The 18,719-nt window shown below is 32.6% G+C and overlaps 1 protein-coding gene across 1 annotated transcript; it reads right to left on the bottom strand.

Moving 5' to 3' along the window:
• Positions 1-746: 746 nt before the first annotated feature.
• Positions 747-4,796, bottom strand: LOC128998664 (protein FAM136A-like). The gene is made up of 4 exons (XM_054424890.1): positions 4,573-4,796; positions 2,374-2,514; positions 1,771-1,836; positions 747-1,312 (listed from the first exon to the last, which is right to left on the bottom strand). Exons 1-4 carry the CDS (start codon positions 4,681-4,683, stop codon positions 1,169-1,171), a joined length of 462 nt encoding a protein of 153 aa, XP_054280865.1. The 5' UTR covers positions 4,684-4,796; the 3' UTR covers positions 747-1,168.
• Positions 4,797-18,719: the final 13,923 nt, after the last annotated feature.

Genomic DNA, 18,719 nt, shown 5'->3' with positions numbered 1-18,719 from the left:
ATGGCTGGTCAAGTATTAACACTTCCTGTTGCATAAACATTCATTCATGTTTCCGGGATAGGAAGAAAAAAACACGATTCAGTTGGTAATGGAGGGAAATTTATTCTGATTTCACCTCATTAAGCTTTCGTCTTCAGCTGCGAAGTACAGCTCAGTCAAAGCCTGAAAAACCCTGAAACAGGATCCTGCAAAAGAAGAAAAACAACAAGGCGACCAATGAAGAATGAATGACATTGCGGTTATAAACTAAAAATTGTAATGTTAAACTAAATACCATCATGGCAGGAAAAAGGGTTCTTGCTATAGGTTTTCAGCCTTACCTAAATCTTGATGTGCACACTTGTTATACATCTCACTTTTCAGACATTTTGTAAATTTAAAAATCAAGTGTTTCCCCAAAAAACCATTAGAGGACTAATAAATATTTACAGAACATTTTACTAAAACAAAAAAAAAATGTATGCGCAAAAGTTATTCAGAAACAAGAACTTTTTAATTCAAGTATTCTCTCAATCAATTTTCTTAACCAGGTGGATAAAATTCTCACAAATTTTTTTGAGCTTTGAAATGAAATGTTTTTTGTAAAGTTATAAGTTCCGCCTTAATGACTTAAGAAAAGGATGAAAAAGACATTGATTTTATGAGAAATTAGCATTGCCTTTTTCCAATGCTTATGCAGCTAAGTGTTGGAAATAAATTATGACCTGTACTAAGTTTATAAATAAAATAAAAATCACAAATTTTTGCAATTAAATACTGTAATTAATTAGTAGTGTTCAGTAAAGATTTGTATAGCCTACCTATGTATTATCATACCTACAAATATGATGACAGTGCCGGGCCAACTTGTAAAATTCTTAGGTATCTGTTATCTGTTTTATATTCAGAAAGTTAATGTTTGAAATAGTGACAAAATATTGTTAAGCGAGGTACACCAACATAAAATATTTTCTGAACAACTAGTGTATATGGTGGCCAAAAAAGAAGCAAATTCCTGGAACTACCAACATAAATTTTAGATGACCCTCTTAAATCTTGTGTTAAATACTGAAATTAAATCTGTGAAGACTAGCATAATACATGTACAAAAACTATACCACCATCACAGTTTCTTAAATTGGTCATTTAATCAAATACTTTCTTTGTTCCCAATGTTGTATTGATTATATCAGTTAGGAACATCTGGATTAAATTTGACGTAACGGAGTTGCATTTGTTCCACAATCTCTTCTACGACCTGAGGAAGTCGGAACAAATGATCTTGAACACACGTAAGAGCACACTTGGCAAACACATCAATGGCTTGTGGGCACTAAAACAAATTTATGTTATTAAATTAACAGTTACAATTATTGCAGACATTTCTAGTTTATATTATTATTTTTTTTTCTTTTTTAGATCTCTGAAAGGAAGCAATTAAAGTTGAAAGGAGAATTATTAATCAATTAAGTTAATACAGTAGTAGTTTATGCAACGATCATGTGAGGATAGTCTTTACGAAACGAGTAGAAAATTTAAAGTACAAGCCTTGGCCTTTAAAACTTCTACGAGTGTTGTAAAGGCTACCTACGCGAGTTGCGTACACTACTTTACCTACGACCGTTTCTTAATTACTAAAATACTACTCATAACTTCTAAGAGAGGTTATGTATTTGTTTATAACCTCTCTAAAAAGGCTAGTTAAAAAAACTGCAATAGGTTAAGATTATTGCTTAGCACAAGAATCAATGAATGATTGTTTAAGTTTGAGTATACAATATTGTAACTTACCTTCCCTTGTTTGTATATTTTCGTAGCGTCCTCTTTACAAGACACGGTGCAATGGTGAAGACTGACCTTCAACACAATATTGAGTAAAGCATTTAAACTTTATTTTATAGATTATTAAGTGTAACACTCTGTTTTTTCAATATTATTAAGATAATATTTTTTGGAAGGTTTAATAGCTTTTATTTAGTCATATATTCGTTTAGTTCAAAAATTGCAAGCATTTGTGAGACATGAATACAAACTTTGTTAAATGTTTTATTTTTTGTATTTAAAATCTGTATGGTTTTAATATTATTATCGTTTAAGGGTCACTCAATATATATTTAGTGTGTGGGGATTGAAATAGTTCATGATATTAAAAAACATTACCGGCATTAACAACTATTCAATGCTTTTGAGCTATGTGAAGAGTAACTAATGATCTATTGAACAAACAAAATCATTTAATAAATAGACTAACTCGAAAGCATGTTTGAAAGAGAAATTTAATTTAATATTTATTAAATTTAATTCCATAAGGCCCAAAAATTATTTGTGATTTATAATAAAATCTGCAGTAACAACTTTATAAGATTTTGCTGAATTTATAAGTTGATAAATTACTCTTAATTGACTGATTATTCCGTTAGCGTAGTCTTTTTGATCATGCATTCTGGCCGCACAAATCTCCGTGCAGTCATGAAAGTCAGTGCTTCTAGTAAACGGAGTATCACAGCATGCTGCGGCACAGTCAAAAGCGTCTTTCTAGAACAGATTGGCAACCTATTAAAAATATTTCTTAAGATAAATGAATATTAAGTTACATTTATTTTAATGAGTTATCAGCATGTAACCCTTAATACATAATGTTGTCTAATCCTATTGAAACACAATAATTGTCAATTGCTAGATTCATGTGCCCAAAAAGAGTTAGGACTTCAAATAATGTGCATAAGGTGCTTTGCAGTTATGCGGAAGACCGTGCATATTTGCACAAAGAGGCCGGCACAGGGGTACATAATTTGAACAGTGATTAAAGTTTTGGAAACTTGCTGACCGGTGTGTTTAAGACTACTAGGGATTACTAATGTCCTTTGTAGTTGAACATATTTCCTAGCCTAAGTTATAGGGGTGTGGATGGTGATTTCTTATTGCTAATGTTTTTAAAAAGTCTATCCGCAACCATGTAAAATTATTTTAAAAACACAATCCCTTGTCATAGTTAAGTCCCACTCAATCCTTCTGAAAAAATTCTTACTTTGTTGCCTCAAACAGAACTGATGAACGAGCATGCAGCTTAAACCACGGAAAACATCGTAAACACTGTTCAGATGTTTACAACCACCTCAAATATTCCCTTTTACACATATTTTCTACATCCCTACCTACCTATCTCCATTTAGGCCTACGTCTGCCAACAATGATCTTCAAAAAGGTTTGACGCCTTACACAACAAAATCTTATGGCAGAACATGATTGTAGTATGAACAGCCTCCAGATTGTGAATAATAACTAATAATAGTGGTTTATATCAATGATTCTGGCAATCCAATTGTTGAGTTTCACAACTAGTTTCGACCTGCTAAGTTAAGATGTCCATCAGGTGAGTACAAGGATGATAAGTTACTTGATTACTACTTGACAATGCGGAAGTTCAACTTCCGCATTAGGTAGGCCTATCAGTAATTTACCGTGTCCGCTCATAGTATTTTATTGGCCATAAGTTATGTGTATGTGCACTAGGTATCGTGTTCGTGTTCCTGTCTGTGTTATGTCTGTGTGCCAGGGGTATCTGGGGATCTATCGCTCTGGATATCTCTGGTTCCCAGCAATGGGTCAGGCCTCGATCGGGCAGCGGTGTAAATGGGAGGTTGGGGTTCCCCCCGTCAGCGTGCTGATGGTCCCCTTCCTCCTGGCTATTGATGGCGGGTTCTGCCTGTCAGGGATTAGATAGGTCCCGAGTGTTGCTTGCACTAAATGCGTCGGGGCGCTCTACTATGGACCTCTAGGTTCCGACCTAGTGGAACCCAGGTGGAGTGACGCTTAAACAAGCAGCCGGAATCCCTGGTTAGGATTGAGGGGCAACCCTCTTTCCGAAGGGTCTGCTTCGGCAGCCGGCGAGCCTGATGACCTTAAGTCATCCGCCCATGATGTGCTAAAGGTTGATGCGTAAGCTTCGGCCTACATCATGGGGCCCGGGTATGTCCTGAAGGATAGGTACCGGGTAAGCAGTCAGGGGGCTTCGGCTCTCATGACAACAAATGTAAATGTAAATGTAAATGTAATGTCTGTGTTATGTGTTGACAACTTTTAATCCTAATGACCTTCGAGTGAAGTTATCAAGTAGGCCCTATCATCCTTGTACCGTACTCACCTGATGATGACCTCCTAGCAGGTCGAAACTAGTTGTAGAACTCAACAATTTGATTGCCAGATTCTAGGTATTTAAACGACTAGGCTATTATTAATTTAGACAGAACATGATAGGCTACGTACTTGGCGGAAGCATCGATTTTTAACAACGGAAAGTATACGACACTCGTGTTAAGGTTTTGAACTATATCTCCCTTGGTCGAGACGGCGCTCATTCGATCTATTTATTTTATCGACAACCCTTGAACGGAAACTGATCAGCTGATTAGGATTATTAAACTAGGGATGCATCATATCTCACCCTTGAAAGAACCGAGTTGTTGTTGTTATTTACGTGCCGTTAGTGCAGGTAAAATGTCCTGAACATTTCGACACAAGAAATTAATTCCATCCAAGTGCTATAACTTAGAATATAGGCTAAGTATGGTAGGCCTAGGCCTATAAACTTACTTGAGTCGCTTTCAAAACTGTCTTATTCATCCGGTTCACATGATATTTGACTTTATCTTCAAAGGCCTCTCTAAAGCCATCAGGCAGCTGGAATAATTCACTTTCAGACATCAAAATAAACAAACCTGTAAAACGATTTTACTAACCACAGAGAATGCTATTACTTTACTATTACTACTGACTGGATTTGGTTTTTTTAGTATTACTATTACTTACTACTACTAGGTTAGGTTTTCAGTCCTTAGCTTCAATAGCTTCACAAACTTTGGACCCGATAGTTAGGTCATATCGCAATCATGGAGCTATGTGGCGAGTTTCTCTATATAGCTGTTACTGTGATTCGTGGCAAAATCATTGACTAAAGATACTGCAGAAGAGTAAATTTAATCTATGGTACGATCTAAGCCCTGGATCACTGTGCTTTTCGATTTAAGATCTCTGGAAACCTAAACACCTTTCGTTTGGGAAACGAACTTTTTTGAATTCACCACTTATAGTTTAGGTTAATTCTGGTAAAAACCAATTTGAAAATTCACAAACCAGCCGATCTGAGTGTTTGAATGTGGTTATGGAGGAGGGGTGTATATCAAGCTTAAGGTTAGAGAAGGGCTAATAACAGTATCGTAGAATATAAGTGATATATTGATTTCCCCCAAGACATAGATATATATAAAAATACCCCCGCCGCAGCAAACCTGCCGACTAAGCGAATTTCCATTTGTCTGAATTGATTTTCAGTTAAATATATTTTAATAACATTAGGTTTAACGAGTACCTAGGTTTGCTGCTACAAGGAAACTAATAAAGTGTGTTTTTGAGTAAAATATTGATAGCTTAGTACAAAATAAATAAATTTGCCAAGTTTGATCGAAATATATCCATAAACAAGCAAACCACAACATTTGACAATATTCTCCATAAGAATAACATGGGAATTTTAAATTTACAATTCTTTTAAATTTTCTCCGTTACTAATAATCGAACAAAAATACTTTTATATACTAAATTATTTGTTTTTTTAAGCTCTTTATAAAGGTCTAAAGAGAAATCAGGAAATTTTGTGTTTTGAGGGTCAAAAAGTGAGAAAAACCCATTTTTACCCCATAAAACCCCCCGTAAAGCCCCGTTCCCATGGTCCAATCGTGCTGGTTCGCGAACTCATTCAAGTTTATCCCGCTTTACACCTTCAAACAAAATTTCATCAAAATCGGACAAAAATTACTCAAGTTATCGCGTTCACGGACGTATATATATATATATATATATATATATATATATATATATATATATATATATATATATATATATATATATATATATATATAGGCCTATATATACATATATAAAAATTTGAACGAATTGTGTTTTTGGCCTCTGGGGACATCAAAATGAAAAAGTAAATCGGTCCCGGGTCTAGGTCTTACCGTGCCACCTACGGTAATAGCTACTTCCCTATAGGGAAATTCGCTAAAACCAAGGGGTCGGCAATTTTTAACGTAAGCGTATGTTACTAATATATTTGAAAGTACAGTAGTGTAACGCCTCTATGGTAAGGGGGTAGTTCTGTCATCAGCTATACAAGGTAGGTGGGGGGTCTGTAGTCTAGCATTACACTTCTCCTTTTTGCTGCTGAAGGCAAAGATTTTCAATTTTTTTAAGCAAGTGTTATGTTTTTTGTTTTATACTGTACAGTTTTTGTATTTTAGAACTTGTGAATAGCGTTAGGTAATTATTGGGACGGGAGTTGACCCCCCAAAAGAGACCAATCTGGGATACAGGCGCTCCAGTTTACAGTGCAATCTGGGAAACTATACCAGAGCTCCAGTCTCGATTACAATCGGAGATAACAGAGCTCCAGCCTGGAGTACAATCTGAGATAACAGAGCTCCAGCCTGGAGTACAATTCGAGATAAGAGAGCTCGAGTCTAGAGTACAATCTGAGATAACAGAGCTCCAGCCTGGAGTACAATTCGAGATAAGAGAGCTCAAGTCTAGAGTACAATCTGAGATAACAGAGCTCCAGCCTGGAGTACCTACAATTCGAGATAAGAGAGCTCAAGTCTAGAGTACAATCTGAGATAACAGAGCTCCAGCCTGGAGTACAATTCGAGATAAGAGAGCTCGAGTCTGGAATACAATCTGAGATAACAGAGCTCATGTCTAGTACAATTTTGGATTCCAGAGATCCAGCCTGAGGTACAGTCTAAAATGGATTATAATCTCAGATTAAGTTAAGTCCATCTAAAAAATGTAAGGTGTTTCTTGAAGATTTTGATTCGATGTTCTTTGCCACAGTTAATAATTGATATAAAAATCATCTTCCTATTTTTACTTTAGCCAAGCCAATACTACTGATTTTTTCTTATCTTTCATCTAAGGTGTACACCTCAATACATTTTACGTGATTTTACGTGTTATTTCTTTATTTTGGATAGAGAAATCTCTGTATATTTACTTAGAACAATATTAGATGGGGGGTCTTGACTTTTTATTCACCCTGCATATTTTTTACATTTATTCTGTTAGGCAAAATGTATCTTTAAGATTAAGCACATACAAATATATTTTCTTGATCGTGGCAAGAATGTTCTTATGAACTAGAAAGTTTTGTTCTCTGCAAAAAATATTGACTATCCAATGATTCGTCTAGACCAAAAAAGACCATCCATATTGTTTTTTTATTTATTTTAGCCTTTCAAATTCCTGAATAGAAACACAAACAAATTGGAAACATCACAATTTTCACTTATACCTTTGAATTTCCAACAAATTCACACACAAATTGTTGTACAAGGGCAATTTATTTAGTTCCAAAATATATCACATAATTTATTTTCCTAAAATTTACAGCAAATACAAGTGCCACATTCACTTAACTGGGGAGCAACAACCTCTTAAAAGCTGATAAGCATTATCTTTCATGATAACAATCATATTGAAACTCAAATTGTGATGAGAATTCCACACCAAAACGAACGCAATAAAGGTTGCTAGAAATGGAATAAATAGAATGGACCCGCTGTCAAAAAAATATGGGAGATAATTAAAGACACAGAACCGATAAACAAATGAAGAAATTAGTGATATTCAGAAGAGATCCCCTACTCAAGTAGGAATCACTGCAATATATGAGTACAGTTGTTATTTTTACAATGTAAACAAATACATCAGCTTGGAGATATTCAGACAACCTCCTCAATGCAAGTAAAGAGCATTGCAATAGAAGAGTAGTAAATCTAACGAATAAAACCAAAGACAACAGACAAAATATTTCTGTGCATTAGAAAAAATTTAAATAGATCAGTAGTAAATGTAGTAGGTAATGCATACAGCAGATTTGAGGTATTTGGACGATGTAGTCAAGTCTACAGTCCAAATCTAGAGATTTACCCACTTTCAACAAAGAAGTACGAACATATTCTCGAAATACAAAGAAAACAATGACACATTGGCATCCTAAAGGAAAGATTTTTTGAGAAAAGGTCACTGTAAAACATTAATTTTGAGAAACTACTGTCGACACCATGACAAAATGTTGTGCAAAATGATCTTAGGTCACTGAACCTATAGAAATCTTGGTAATCGCGATGTACAATAACGTTACATATGATGTTTTGTAAGACAAAGGACACATTATTTTTGTAAGTGGTATAAATAAAATTGCAGACACTTGATTTACCTTATCGATTACCTTATATATTAACACTGTGTGTTTGCGTAATGATATCACTCCTAATTTCACTATATTCATAAATATATATTCAAAATACATTTTATATCTAATTTATTTGACAATGCAAATGTGCTCCAATAAATCACTATGATTTTTACAAACATTTGGCTGTATCTAACAAGCTAATAATATACACGAATTCATCCTTACTTTTTCATAATGTTTGAAAATTTTCTATCAGAAAGATGAGAAAATCAACATTTCAAATATAAAAATACAGTTTATTGCGATATTTTTATTGATAAACTCGTCCCAAATCGAATTTATGATAGGTAATGACAGATACATTTATTTGGAGCACTTGAAAATGTAATCTTAGTACATTTTTGTATTAAATAAACAAATTATTAGTCGCGAGAGATGGCGAGGGACAGGAGTTTCGCACCCGCTGTATACGAGAGTTCACTGACCTATACCAAGGTTTCGCACAGTAGTAGGCAGGCAGACGTCTGACGTCATGTCGCTATGCGACGCCCCCCCTCCACTGCCACCATCATCGCATCATCATCATCAACATCAACATCGTCAACAACAGCAACAGCAGGTCAACGTACACAACCTTCATGGCCTACTTGTAGACGCACATTGAGCTCTATGTGTCAATGTCTAGTTTATCACCTAGAGTAACAGTTTATGTAATCTCTTCCCCACAACACAACGCACACCCAACTACCCCAGTCCCAGTTTGGTACGTGAGATTTTTTTCGGTCGAGACCATAGTAATGTTGAATAATTTTTAGATTGTTTAGCATCTTTTTACCCCTACAATGTTAATTAAATAGGTATGGGTAAAAGGCGGTGCCCAATCCATAATAGAAGTTCGGTCAGGTTGTTACGGTGATTATTTTATTTTCTTTATTATTATTATTATTTTTTTTGTATTCTTTAAATTATTGATTATACTAGATTATGGATGTTCAATACTTACTAATTAAATTTCGTAGATATAACTATTGTGAGTGGTTATTTAAATGTTAATTGTTTGGACGTTAATTGGACGACTAAAAATAATTGACTGTACAGAAAATTAATTGTATTATTTTGTATATACATTAAAAAGAATAAATAACATTTCCAATAACACCTTTTCAACTGACGAACAATGGAACCAAAACTTAATACAGAACTACACTTTTCTAAATATTGGGAATGATCTTTTGTGATGGAATGACAAATTTCTTTTCTTGTCTTCGTCTAAACTTATTTTGGAAACAATCCTAACTTTTATGTAAATCCTAATTGGGTGTAGTTAAAGGCCTTTAAAAATGACGTATTGCGAAAATAAGAGATGTCTTTATCAACCCTGTACAAATTGGCAACCATTTCAAATTTGATATCATATGAAAACTCTTCTATTGGTATTATAGTGAACATAAATCTAGAGCTCCATAAACGGACACATCCAAATATTTCACATATTTGCATATATTTTGTATAAGCATTTCAATAGACATATCACAATGCAAAAAATCTTATTCGAAGCTGGTTTAATGTAAAACAATTATGCAACAATAAACCTTCGAAATAAGTAATAGCAGTTCCAACCTATAAAAACAAATTCATCGCACTGATCGCAAACTGATCGCAAATTCAATAACATTTTTTATGCTGAAATAATGCACAATTATTACAACTTAGGTTAAATTCATCCATCAGAATGCGAATTAGCTTTGAGAATCTATAAAAACAGGTGATCGCGAATTAAATAACATGTCATATTTTATGCTAAAATAATACAGAATTATTTTAACTTAGGTTAAATTCATCCATCAGAATGCGAATTAGCTTTGCGAATCTGTAAAAACAGCTGATTGCAGATTCAACCGTCTGGCCGGGTCGTTGACCTATCCCCCTCCCCCACCTACCAAACCATACCATTGATTCGTCCATTCAGCGACGCCGTCACCACTTTATGACGTCATCACCCTTACCTTGACATTAGCCTATAATTATATCCCCAACTAATAGATATGTCCAATAGACATTTTAGTAAATATTGTTTTTTTAAGAGTCAAAAGTTGTTTAATATTATCATGTTTAATGGAGTTTTATGATATTTGAAGGTAGTACTGGTAGTAAGGTAAAAAGCTAAGTCTCTCTTATATTTAGTAATAAATTACGTTAAGATAATTCATTTATAACTTTATAACCATAATAAAACTTATTTAGAACATGTTTTACTTCAAAATGAAAAATGAAATTTTCAAATGACTAAACTGCCTTAAATAGCAATGAAAATGATACAAATAAAATAACTATTATAATATAAGCTAGGGTAACATGACCCAACTTGCATGCTTTAATTTGTAATGCCAAACAAGTTTATTATTACCTGAATTTTATTCGTGTGGGTGAGCTAGACTAAAAAAAAATTATAGGTAACTCTTATAGGAAATTCATGAATAGCTAACCATTACTACATAATTTTATGGATATCATTATTAAATAACTTAAATATACGTTTTGTTTATGCCCACCTTAGAAAAGACTGGTTTTATATTATAATTTTAAGTTATAAGTAAGGGAGAGAAATGGTATTAATAAATACGAGCTAGTCCTGAATTTTGTCATCGATGAGTAAAAACCTCATTAATTGAACATTAATGTACATTTTTATCCGATTTTACAGAAAAATTAGTGACTATCCGAAAAAACTATGCCTTTGTGAAAGTAAAAAAATATGGACGAAATAAAAAACGATTGATCAAATTTTCCAACCATCAATAACTACTACAGCAAGAAACACTCCTACAACGCATTGGCCCTAGAAAGGATGCGCTCCTAGGCGAGCGCCTGGAATAGCTAAATAGGCAATATGGTCACTGTGCCTATATTGCCTAGGGGTGATGTACGGCGCATTTTACTAAACACTGCCCATGTTTCTGCAGATTCTTTAGCAACAAACAACGAGTGGATTGAACCACACATGTCTTGTTTCATCTTTAAACTTGGAATGTGTTGGCCATTCCTTACGAATGAAAAATTCTTTGTAATAAACAGATGTTATACATTTTATTGTAAAAATGATTTCAACATTGGTCCTTTTTTTGCACTCAATGAATAATAAAATGTCTCCAGCTTAAACATAATATAAAACAAATATATGATGATTAAATGTTATGATTTTTCTACAGTAAAATTTGTTGAATGCTTTACAAAATATTTTGATTTGTGTAATGTTTTTGTATAATTGGATACAGATGCACAAAATATCGGTTTTATTTGACCATTTTATATAAATTCACTGCATACTTGACATTATATTAAACTAGTTGATCACCTTTAATGATATAAATAGAAACTACTACTTATCTTTTTCATTTTATTACAATTTCATTGACATCTTTGTCTATCATTACGGTTTATTTTTCTAAACGTTCTAGCACAAACAAATTGAAAATAAATTTGTTAGGAGAAGACTAAGATAAGATTAGGAGAATATTCAACGTGTACATTTTAATTTAGAAAATGTATATTCTACACAAACCTAGCCATATTAGTTCAATTGTATTTTTCCTTTGTAAATACTATTTCCTATGAATAATACTTCAATAATGCTAAGAGATGCCTTAGTTTAGTACCACAGATTTAATTTATAGTAATTTATTGTTGTGTTGTATAATGTTTACATTTGTAATTTAAACTAGAAGTTGGGGGACTGTTTCATAATAAACTACAAGTTACAAGTTGTAACTAGTAATTTCAAATTTCCATTGGGCGATCAGCTGATTTACTAATAATTAGTTTGTAGTTCATTATGAAACATGTCCCAGATTTATTTTTCAATTTTCTTTGAATAGAAGATAAGTCCTTATTTGAAATGCAGTATGCAGGTTTGAATGTGGGTTTGGTGAATTTGGTTACTTCGTTCAAACACATTTATTTTATTATTAAAAATATATGTCATTATTATTTTTCAAATTTTGCAATGGTGACAAGTTTATTGAGGTTAATCAAATAAACAATCGACTAATTGAATTTATACAAAAATGCCCCTACTACAAATACACTAACTACATTTATAGTGTTTTATTAATTTTTTTTCTGAAAGGTCTAAAAGGAAACTTGCACTTAGATACATTTCCAGTACCCAACTTGCAGGAATTTGCCTTGTACAGTGTTCCTGAGCATTGGCAGATTGTATTTTTAGGGTTGGTCTACGAGGGAAAATGCGAAAACTCTGATTTTTCTAGAATCAAAATTATGAGTATTTCAAATGTATTTTCGTTAGGTTTGACATATTAGTTTATTTCATTGTAGATATCTGATATTCAGTTAAAGCAAACTAATATGTGTCTCGTCACGACAAACCTAAGTATTCATCAAGTCAATGTCATTATTCATTTTGTTTTTGACACTCACCTAATTTTTATTTTCTTGCACGGTATTGAAAATATGTTTTAATGGAAACTATATTGAGGAAATTGAAATTCATGCAGTATTTTGCTGCGATTAGTATGATTCACATATATATTTCACCATTTATGATTCATATATGTATTTATTGTGTGGGACCAATGTTTGTGTGTGTGTGTTTTTCCTTATATGCATATATGTTAACTACTTTATCTTGTAAATATATAACCATCTTTACGAATGCCTACCTTTTAATTTTAGCATCATTTTGTATAACTGCTTAACGTTTTGCATAATGTATCTGGTTGCTCGAATAAGTTATTCTTTCGAAATTTAAGTTGAAAATATGAACTTGTAAAAATATGGCTATGGAATAAATACATAATTTAATAAAAATCAGTTTAGTTTAGGTTAGGAAAGTTACTTTTCTGTCTAATGCAATTCGAGTATGACAATCACATTTTGGGAGAATCGATGAAAACTAAAAAAAAAAACTGAAAAACCAAACCTAACCGAACCAAACTGGAGCCAACGAGCATAAAGGAGCCAAAAAACATTATAGTTTGAAAACTGCAGTAAAAAACAAAATTAACTTTTTCCCTCTAAACATTTTTTGGAGTTTTGCAAATTTTGAAATCGGCGCTTATAGTTACAAAAATGTTGGGGCCTTGAAGTTTTTCAATATTTGGTTCATTACATGCACGCCACCTCGCGGTCCCCAGTCCCTGTAGTGCTGTAGTGAGTGTGTGTGTGTCGGTGTATGTATGTGTGAGTGTGCGGTGCGCGCCGCGGATGCGCGCTAGCGTACCTGACCCTCCTCAACAGCATAGTCGGTTGCGCTAGGTCAGTACACTGTATCCGTCACTTCGTGCGCGTTCGCGACCTACCACAATACCGGACAGTGAATTTTTTAAATCGAGTTTTGGAATTTTTAAAAGTGCTTCGCGATGGTGAAGTGTCCAAGGTAAGGAAACTTTTTTTTGGTTATTTTATTTTTGCGAAAATTAATGTTCGCGAATCGGACGCCGACCCAGCGAGGTCGTTGACCCTGCCTAGAATAGATCGAGTTTATTTGTATATTTAGAGACGAAATTTGCAATTTCGGGTGTTGTGATTGAATAATGTATTTCTGTAGTTAGATTAAAAATTTGAGAATTTCATTTTTTCATTAAAAATACATTTGCACGATTTCTATCACTAGTTAGCTTTTGACTGTTTTTTAATGAATTTGTAGTGATTTTGAAAGTTTGCAAATATAAACACCATTTTGAAATGTCTTTTGTTTGATTCTGATCAAATATTGTTCAGACGACAAAGGATCTTAGACGTCTTGAACTAATTATTTTGAAATTGCATTCTTTTGACACTCGCAGCTCACCAAACATGATAAATAGTTATCATACACATTCACAATTACTTTAATATATTTTTTACTGTTTAAAAAATATGACAAAAATCTCATGGTAGGCTAAATTTTTCTCATGTAGTTTATAAATTTGCATTTTCATCTCGTTGTAGAAAAAAGTAGACAAAAAGTAGTGATGCCACTAAAAAAATAGTGTTGACTAAATAGTGACACAACAAAAATTCACCCTACATTCACAAGAAACGTCATCGTTAGAAAATATATATCTTTGTGATGAAAAAAAAAATATTCTTTTTTATTCAGAAGTTAAAAACTATACTGTAGTGGGGAGAAATACTTTGCAGTAAATTGTGAAATTTACTTCTCGATTTTACAGTAATTTTGATTTTATGATTTCTGATAATTTACATACATTTCCAAAATTATTTCTGATAATGAAAGGTACATGAATGTTGTTTTTTTCGAGGCAAAAATGTTTAAACAATAAAACCATTTGAAATGATTATGGAAGCTGGGAGGGGATCAGCAAAGAGCTGTGAGTTGGCGTGTTTTCCGCTAGGGGCGCTAGTGCTTCTCATACTTGCAGATTATTGTCTTGTACTTATAATGTAGGCATACTATTGAAATGTTTCATGATTATGTATACAATCGAGGAACCCATAATGTTTACGTAAAATTAATATAAAGACAAGACCTTCAAAATTAAACTGTTTTAATATCAAAATACACCCAACTCCAACCAAAACAAAGGAGCTGTTCTGCAGATTTTCTACTCAAATTATTATAAAGTATCAGCTTTTAAAACGATTCTAGTAAAAAAATAACAGGTTAATTTAAGAACTAACTACATGTATGAACACTCATTTACTCTAATATACTAAATTTTTGTGTAAACAAAGCACTGTACTCTGTGAATCATTTTCAATCACGAATAAATAACATTAATTTAATTCAGAAATCTATAAAACAGCTGATACAAAACATGATTTTTTAAAAAATAAATCATAATGATATACATTTCAATGCCAATGTCAGCGAAATATAGGCAAAGGCTATAAGTGAAATTTACGACGTTCCACATACTTCGTCTGGACATTGTGAAATAATATCAAGTATATCTGCTTCCTTGTCTGTGTATTTCTAGCCTTTTTTATATTTGGGTAGAACATTTATCGACTAAGGTGATTATTTAATTTTAAAATGGTTCTAGCTACCCATTCACAAGCCCCATAAACTCCAAATTGCTCAATGCGCCCCACCAAGTTTTTTTACTCGTCATACTCAATTATTCTAACAAACAATATCTTTTATTTTATTTAACCTAGCCAAAGTTTGCACTCTTTATTCTGATAAGTATCAACATACTTTTGAAGGTAATACAGGCATTTCTTCGAAAGTGATCGAAAAATGCACTCAAATTTACAATTTTAATCAGGTATTATGCTAGCAATGTATATTTAACATCCATTTTTTGTGAATTTCTTTTAATGTAAATAACAGATTCAAATCAAGAATATAAAAAATTAAGACGAAAACATTATCAGTATAGTGAACAGATGCTAACGTACAGAAAAAACTTTAGATTTAACCTTAAACAGAGTCATATACATCTTTTAACGCATTTGAACCTTGGGGTATCTTAAGGTAACCTAGTTTAATGGAAAATTACTTAACAATCGGTAAATATTGCTACTTTAAATCCAAAACCAAAGAGTTATTTCACAACACTCATATATCATAGTCATATGACTCTAGTTCTCTATTCCGTGGTCTATGACTGCAACGTCAGATGCACTTGCACCGTTTTCGCTGCATCAGCTGGCAGCTGCGACGCGTAACCTCAAAACAAAGTGCATAGTTATTTTTGTTTCATTTTGTTCAAAACGTTTTACCGATGCACGCGAGTGTAAAGCATTGTGTACTTGAAATATTTTTGGAATTTCTGTAAGTATCAGTAATTTATGTGCTTAACGTTTGGTAATTGCACAATGAGTATATTTCGACGTTTTAACTTGTAAAGGTTTCAAGTGTCTTAAGAACTATGAACAATAGCTTCGTTTTTGAAACGTGTTAATGACTTTGCAATCTTCAAAATGTCACTAGGTTAAATGCGTAGTTTTATACGAGTTTTTAAAAATAATACGTAAATTATAAATAATTACTTTATTGGGTAGTAGTTGGACTTGGTTTTGTAAATTTGCTACATATTTTGCATGAATTCACATGTGACCTAAAAAACCTCGTAATACGTGGAAGCTATTTTCTTCTTGAATTTAGATAACTTTTACATCCATTTGTGTTACTAACTTACATTTATTCACCACTAATCTTAGATAGATATTAAACAAACAAAAATTTATATACCTAGTCTAAAAATATATTACTACGATGTTAGACCTTGAAGTGAACTATAAGGAAATACTAGCAAATAATTGTACAAAGGCTTTGGTGAATCAGTAATGATAAAATATTGATAATTTATGAGAATCGGGACAAATATGTTGATCATAGCTAATAAATAACTTGGCTATTTGTGGTATTATAGAAATGGTTTTATATTTTGGTATGAATCAGCTTAACTCGATTCATGGACGGTTAAAATACGAGCAAAAATCCGTTAAATTTCAATTTATGAAGCATATGACCTTGGTTTAAGACTCAGTTAGTTTTCAATGCAACAGTTAAATCTAGAACTTTGATTTTCAAATATTGATATGATAGATAGCATACCATGACATATGGTTAGTTATTTTATTTTAGTCATTGTATTACACGTTTCAGATAGATTAGACCTACCCTTTAAGTTTTACAAATTTGTAGGACTATTTTAGATCAAATCATTTTATTCACATATTCAAACAGTTTATTTATCAACAGGATGTTAACATTGGAAGATTGATAACCATCCTAGGCTTTGCTCTAAAGATAGTAATACAGTCTATTGAACTACAATAATTTATTTATTTAAATGCTACAATACAGTCTTATGTCTAATTACATTGTAGCATTATGTAAATTCATATAAAACATATGTGAGACACATGTCATAATGTGTTTTCGTCTTCATCTTGTAAGCAACAACACAATATTAGAAAATACGTCGAGTATAAGGTAGTACCGACGATTATAATCAAGTTTATGACATTTGGTATTAAAATTAGCAAAATGCAATGATAATTTACCTAAATATCAACCTATTAACCTACAACTGGGGACTGATTCACTGTCTGAACTAGGCCTAGTTTCCTAGATTATTGATTTGGTTGCATTTATTTTATTTATAAAGTAGTTTATTTTTAAATTTAAGTTATTAATCCTAACATTTGACAGGATGCTCACATATAGATTTACACGTTTTAATCAAAATCGGGTAACCTAGTTACCTTGTTTATTAACATGTATTATGAACTGTTTATATAACCTGTCATCAGTCTGTACATTGGTATGTACTTATTTATATGATTTATTTCTCCATTGCTATACCTTGACCTACAACGGTTCTAGTTAGATTGGGTCTAATATTTGTCGTTTTAGTGTAATAAGTTTAATCATATCATATGTAAAACTGCTACATCATGTTTCTCAGGGAGCTGTTCCCACAATTCCTAGAAATACGTCGGGAATGGTGTAGATTGGGTCATATGACTGGGACTGCAAAAGAGGTGGGCGTTAGTTCACGTAACAGGATAGAAAATACGGTTACTAAATTGTCACAAGTGTGTGGTAATAGGTTGCGGAAATTAACATATTATTTTTGTAACTGTCGGAATTGTTAGAACGGGTGAATGAAATAACACTTATCGTGTCCTATTACCAGAGAACATCTCGAAATAATAGTAACAGAGAGGAACTACTGATCATCAGAATATAGAGTAAAAATAAACCTGTGTTAGAATGACCAGGGCGAGGAAGTAATAGGTGACAAAAATAACAGTTTTATTTCAATTACCGAAAAGCTAAGGAACATTACTGCCTATTGTTGCAAAGTAACGGTATTCCGAATATCTAGTTTGTAATACAGATGAAACAGCACTAGCTTGGATTGTAACAACAGAAAAATGTTCCTTAAGATTCAAATTTCAAATTCGTTTATTCGGTCAAAAATTAACAAAATAATTTCATTAGCCGAGTCATAAAAAGTACAAGTCATCTTAGGCTAGACTTTTAAATACACACATACTGTATACAAATCAGCTTAAAACGATATAAGATCGCGTAAGCTTTTTTATTAGGTTTATAAATAATTGGGAATGACCACTTGACCACAAACATTGCACTCTATGTTACACGTTATTGGTAATTCTAACTATATTCATATCATGCACCATAAAGTCTTAAGTATGTACTGTACATGGATTTACAATGGTTTTTATACACCTAAACCTAAAGGTCTATCGTGTAATCCTATGTTTTATTGAATTAGAAATATTAAAAAAATTACGTGATTTATTTCATATCAACATTCTTTTTTTTCATTTTTTCTTAAATAATGATATTTTTGCAAGCACAGACTTAATTTTCAGCTACATACAAGTACCGGATGTAAAAAAGGCGCGAAACTAAACAGGTGTATTTTCAGTTTTTCTTGATTAATACAACTGATAAAGGAAACCTCTGAAAAATTCAGAATGGAGCTTCGTAATATAAAGGGTAGAAAGTTTCGCTGAACAGCTGTTCCAATTCGAGACCTTC

Source organism: Macrosteles quadrilineatus, unplaced genomic scaffold, assembly GCF_028750875.1.
Source record: "Macrosteles quadrilineatus isolate MER2022 unplaced genomic scaffold, UCM_ALF_1.0 Scaffold_7__1_contigs__length_78375512, whole genome shotgun sequence".
NCBI lineage: Eukaryota > Metazoa > Arthropoda > Insecta > Hemiptera > Cicadellidae > Macrosteles > Macrosteles quadrilineatus.
Note: the sequence above shows the minus strand (reverse complement) of the source record. Positions and strands in the feature narration are given on the sequence as shown.

Excerpts from the sequence above, each read along its gene's own strand:
- LOC128998664 (XM_054424890.1), bottom strand. The coding sequence starts at position 4,683 with ATGTCTGAAAGTGAATTATTCCAGCTGCCTGATGGCTTTAGAGAGGCC. Across the intron at positions 2,515-4,572 it reads CAGTTTTGAAAGCGACTCAA|AAAGACGCTTTTGACTGTGC; the intron begins GTAAGTTTATAG and ends AATCTGTTCTAG. Across the intron at positions 1,837-2,373 it reads GAATAATCAGTCAATTAAGA|GTCAGTCTTCACCATTGCAC; the intron begins GTAATTTATCAA and ends ATTGTGTTGAAG.